Source organism: Nelumbo lutea, chromosome 2 (assembly GCF_056320005.1).
Source record: "Nelumbo lutea isolate HS-2025 chromosome 2, American lotus-T2T, whole genome shotgun sequence".
Lineage (NCBI taxonomy): Eukaryota > Viridiplantae > Streptophyta > Magnoliopsida > Proteales > Nelumbonaceae > Nelumbo > Nelumbo lutea.
In genome coordinates this window covers 94,389,812-94,395,685 of record NC_142685.1, presented here as the reverse complement: position 1 = coordinate 94,395,685, position 5,874 = coordinate 94,389,812, and the positions used below count along the sequence as shown (strand labels likewise).

Here is a 5,874-nt window from a genome sequence, read left to right as displayed (position 1 = left end):
CCCAGCACATGCCATGGTAGCTGGTGGAGCACATGTCAAAAACTATTTTTTTATTGATGTTCGTCAAAATTAAAACTACTCGTTCTTGGTTTAATTGATTTTTTTTTTCTCAGTTTTGAAAATGATTAATTCAACCCCAAGGCGGTACAAGTTTGGGCAGCAGAAGTATTACTGTTAAGTAGAGAAATGGGTGGCTAATTTATATTCTATGCAAGATTGAATGGCATGGACTATGGAGTAATCACCACAAAACCCCAAAGTCATTCTAATGAATTAACTCTTATGGCCTCATCTCAGATCTTACAAAAATCTTTGGATGATCCTCTTCATAGAACAGGATAGCCCCGCCTTGATAGAACTTGAATTTCACTAAAACAATGACTCAAATTCAACTAGGTGAAGATTACCAAAACCAAAACAAAACCCAACTTCCAAATTTGAGCAGTGGGATAATAAGTGCTTTGCACATGATTTAACAATGGATATGACACCCAGCCGTGCAGCGAAGAACCCTGTTGTCACCGGAATACATGAAGCGAGTGATTTGTACATGCAAACCCGCCATCGACCATCAGGTTCAACCCACTGATGTACCGTGCCTCATCACTGGCTAGGTAAAGCACAGCATGGGCAACATCATCCACAGTCAATTCCATGCCCTCTAAATTGGCATTCTGGGCAGTGAATGCCCGGAATCCGGCCCAGGCATCCTCTGTCCGTTCTGCCTCAGGCATGTGTGCCAGTGCCAAGTTTGTAGCCACTGCATAGGGTGAGACACAATTCACTCGGATCCTATGTGCCCCAAGCTCTGCTGCAACACTCTTAGTAAGGCCCACAACTGCATGCTTGGACCCAGTGTAAGGGTGCGGCCCAAGACCCCCAATGGCACTGGCCACACTAGCAAGAGAAATGATGGACCCCTTGGCTCTTGGGATCATGATGCGCGCGGCATGCTTCATTCCAATGAAAACACCTTTGACGTTCACATCAAACACCTTCTCAAATTCAGATATTTCGACTATTCGGATATCGGCCGAGGGCCGGCCTGAAATTCCGGCATTGTTAACCATAATGTCAAGTGTGCCAAACCTGCCGACGGTGAGGTCGACGGCACGGCGTATGTCATCCTCAATTGTAACGTCACCATGTATGAAACATACGTTTAGGTCTCCTCCCAGTGCCTCACATAGTCGCTGGCCAAGCTCATCTTGTACATCAACTATGGTAATTTTGGCGCCGTGGCGGTGGAAGAGACGGACAATGCCTTCGCCTATGCCGGTGGCGCCGCCCGTAACCAGTGCCACCTTCCCTGCTAATCTGTTACATGAATAGATAAGGTTCGATGTAATTGACAAAAAAATTTATCTTGGATTACAGACAATAAAAGGGTGAAAGTGAGAACTCTGTACAAGAATGAAATGAGAAATCTGTTATATGAATAGATAAGGTTCGATGTCATTTTCTGATCACCATTGAACTGTCTAGCTTTTGGAGACATTCAAAGCTCCCGTGCCCACACACAAACAAAACGTTGATTCAAGTTTTTTTTACTTCAGTAGTAGTGTTAAAATCAGAGTACTCTTACCCTCCTAATGGCTGTGGCTTTGAGCTCAAGTGACGCCGCTTCTCAACGTAAGGAGTGAGGACCCATTCTGAGTGGGTTCCACCGGGAAGTGGACTTTAATGGCGTCACTGGAGTATCAGCAAAATTCAATATCCTTTCCGTGGGTGACTTAGGGGTAGAACCAGTTCTTTCTAGAATTGGGATTTGTTCAAGAAGGCAATGAATAGTCGGTACAGAGTGGAGGCGGAGCTAGCGGAAGAGCTTATCGTCACAGCCCAACTTGAAGTTTGCTCACCTAGAGTTCCATCCCTATTCAAGCAAGTGAATATACTTCTAACCCAAAACCAAGAGCCCTGCTTTAGGGAAAGCTCGCTCCCACCCCACAAACCAGAAGGTTTTCAAGGTAAAGTTCTTCTGATCTGATTGAATAGTAAAGGTAAGCATACAGAAAAGAGTATGCCATGCATGACTGGTCTGAAGGCACATCTCACATGGGTTTTATTGATCTCTCTGGTGGTGAGATTTTTAGTTGCTTAGTTGTAGATCGAATGTACAGAAATGAACCCAAAGCAGTTTCTGGCTGAAAATTGAAACCAAATAATCTGATTGTAAGACTTCACTATAAAATTAAGAAGCAGAGTCTTCTGTTGCTTACCGTTGCTGGGAAAGAGAGGAATTGTTGTCGGACATGACTGGAGCTTCGTTTTCTTTCTATACCTTCGCCCCTTCTTCAGTCTCTGTGCTTCGTTACCTCTCCGTTTGATCTGGGCCGAGAGAAAAGCGATAGCATTAATGCAGCATGGTCGGTGGAAAATATTGTGTTCGGATTTCCCACAAATTTTAATCTCTCTTCTCTACTAATCCAATTAAAATACAGCACCTGTCGAAAAGATTCCCCTATTCCCATTAAGGAATAAGGTGTATTGGAATTAAGGAATATAACAATCATACGGTGTATTGGCATGGATCCAGGGTTCCAAATGGACGGTTCAAAGCATAGTTACATCGTTTGTATGTTCACACAGTACTCCCAATTTCAATTTCCGTTTTGTTGTTTCGACTTTTGAGTTGCTTTGTGATTCGGATTATATTGAAATGACCCAAATACGTTTAACTGCTTGGACTGTTGATACTTTGGCTGAGCTGAAACGCAAGTCTATTCAGCATGGTTTTCAAAACCGGACCGGACCGGATGGTCGGAGCGAAAAACCGGTAACCGGTCAGCCATTCGGGTTTGATTTTAATAAAAACCGGAAATTTGAAAAAAATGCTGAAAATTCAAAAAACCATTGACCTGGGCAGTCGAACTGCTAAACCGTTTGACTCGGGCAGCGGTTTGTGAGTTAATATTTTTATTTTTAATGTTTTAAATAAAAAAACAAAAATTAAATGCCAATTATATCCCAATCAGTTCGATTTTCGAATCCCAATCCCAACCCCTTATTTGGTTTAGCCTTTAGGGTTCCCGAGTTCCCTCCTCACTCCTCACTCCTCTCAAGTCTCAACCCTCACACCCTATCATCGGCGGCGACCATCAACTCCGGCATCTGACGACGACTGACGAACTTGCAACAGCGAAAAGAGTCACCCAAGAACTTGTAGCATCGACTTGTAGTGGCAGATGGTGAGCGACTTGCAGCGGTGGACGGCGAGCGACTTGCAGCAATGGCGAATTGCATCAGCGGACTGCCCGAGCCCATGACGACGAATCCCTGAAGATATAATTTTTTTCTGATTTTTTTGTGATTTAATTGATTTTTTTGAATTCTTTTGGTTCATTTGTTAGGATAAAACTCTCATTAGTTAGGATAAGCAAGGAATATCTTAAATTTTATCAAATCAACACATTCTTCTTCTTCTATCCTTCTTATTCGTTCCCTATGAAAAAAACAGGGTCTCATCCTATATTTTTCTGAATTTTATTTCTGTTTTTTCTTTTCAAAATATGTTTTGATATGAAATTTATGCTTTCTTCTCAAATTATGTTCAGATATTTTTTTTTTTGAATTGATATGCTTTTTTCTTCTCAAAAAATAGGTGCTCATTACATATTCTTGCTTACATATTTGTTTTATAACTTTTGGAAAATTTTCTATATTTTTTGGAATTTTTCTGTATTTTATTATTTTTATATTTAGATATTTTTATTTTTCATATGCTGTACATTTTCCTATATTTTTCTGTGTATTTTTTTTGTGTTTTATTTAAATTTCTATAGTATTTTTTATTATATATAACTATTTTTTGTTTTTTATTTATTTATAACATCACAGGTCAAACCATTTGACTCGGACGATTGAACCTTCAAACCGGAAAAACGGTGCCCTGACCGGTTTGGTCACTGGTTCGGTTTTAAAAACCATGCTATTTAGGAAATCGACCCTCTCCAGAGTCTAGATGAGCTACCCAATCAAAGCCTTGTTTATCCGGTGGAAATGACCATTCCTTACCCCTCACTTGGGAATAAAATCTCATTCCTGGTGGTTTTAGTTCCCATTCGTATTCCTCTCTGAACCAAATAAACTATAAGAATAGATCGTTCTGATTTTGATTTCAATTTTGGAGGATTTCAATTCTGATTCCAATTTTGATTCCGATTCTAACTACAAACCAAATGGACCCTTCATTTGGATAAGTGATATTCATAGGAAAATTGATTTACCATGAGATTTAAGATTACTAATATGGAATATGATACGTTGGTCAATTTTACAAAAAAAAAAAAAAAAAATGAACAAGGCCTTAATCAATAGGGATGCAACTTGGGCGGGCCTAGCCCGAGACCGAACCGGCCCAACCTAGAATTTTACATGAGTTGTGCTTGGATTTTTGGTCCTCGAGTTGGGCTTGGGCCCAAGAAGTCGGGTTTTTTTTTTTGGGCCAAGCTCGGGCCTATCCCTTAGGTAGGCCGAACTTGGCCCCAGCACGATCCAATTATATATACATTTATACATATATGTGTGTATATATAGATATTTTGCATACATATTTACATATATACATAAATATATGTATATATATATATATTTTTTGCATAAATACATTTATATATGTATAATTTTAAAATGAGTTCATTGACCAACCCGAGCCCTGCCTGGGCCCAAGGCCAACCCAAGTGCATCAAATTACAGGGCAGGCTGGACTTGGATTGGGAAAATCATGCTTGACCTCGGGCACGAGCCGAGCTCGGGTCTTAAGCCTAAATTTCAGAGCCGGGCGTAGGTTGACCATAAACCCAGCAAAACCCGCCCGACTTGCACCCCTATTACATTACATTAGTAGTGCATTACATTAAAATACCAAAAAAAGGCATAGTACCACCACCATCACTTTTCACTTTCAACAACCTACTAGGCTAATACCCAAAAGCTTTAGCTGTTGGGGTCCAACAACCTGTACTGTTGAGAGAATTTCTGGGAATGTCACGTTATTTTGAGAATGGATAAATTAGTATTTACATATTAATTTATTTTTATTAAATACCAAAACATGTGGTGAATTGCCCAAACGTGCCTAACCCATAAACTGTTGGGCCCCAATAGCCAAAGTTAACCCCTACATTTAATGTAGTGGGCTTTACGATATAGGCAAACCTTTAGAAATGTGGAGTAGTGGTCATCTTTTGTAGCCCGGCCAAGCCCACAACTTTTTGGGCCTAGGTTCTGTGGGCAAGCCCATGGTCAAACGGTTGGAGATAGTCAAGGGAACTTCATTGGCTTAACTTTCTTGCTATCTAGGTGTACATTCAAGATAGTCCAGATGGTAAAGAGATTACAACTAAGGCACATCCATTTGAGGGGAGATATTGCCTAGAACCATGTGATCAAGGCCGAGATGCCTACAACATCTACAGTACTTCCAAGAGACAAACTGGCAAAGAGACATTTTGGTGGTGGATGGTGACTCAGTTGGGAGCACATCCCATTTTGGGCTAAATCCAGATATCTTCAGTGGAAAGACAATGTGGAGGGCTAAATCCAAGATGCCTACAACATCTACAGTACTTCCAAGAGACAAACTGGCAAAGAGACATTTTGGTGGTGGATGGTGACTCAGCTGTGAGCACATCCCATTTTGGGCCAAATCCATATGTAAGAGATTAAATATGGTCTTATTTGTAAGCAGTAACTCGTTTTAATTGGTATTTACTATTTATTTGATAAATTTATTTTTAAAATCTAAATTAGGTTATAGTTCCAAAAAAGGTTAAATCTAGTTTGTAATTAATAAATTATTTTATCTACAGAACGAAACTCACACCATTTGTATTAATTGTTCAGTCATTTTTATGAATTTCATTTATATTTACT

At 40.0% G+C, this 5,874-nt stretch overlaps 1 protein-coding gene across 1 annotated transcript; it reads right to left on the bottom strand.

Annotated features, from left to right (window-relative positions):
* Positions 1 to 216: 216 nt before the first annotated feature.
* On the bottom strand, positions 217 to 2,406 carry ABA2 (NAD(P)-binding Rossmann-fold superfamily protein). The gene is made up of 2 exons (XM_088967677.1): positions 2,220 to 2,406; positions 217 to 1,317 (listed from the first exon to the last, which is right to left on the bottom strand). Exons 1-2 carry the CDS (start codon positions 2,252 to 2,254, stop codon positions 519 to 521), a joined length of 834 nt encoding a protein of 277 aa, XP_088823803.1. The 5' UTR covers positions 2,255 to 2,406; the 3' UTR covers positions 217 to 518.
* Positions 2,407 to 5,874: the final 3,468 nt, after the last annotated feature.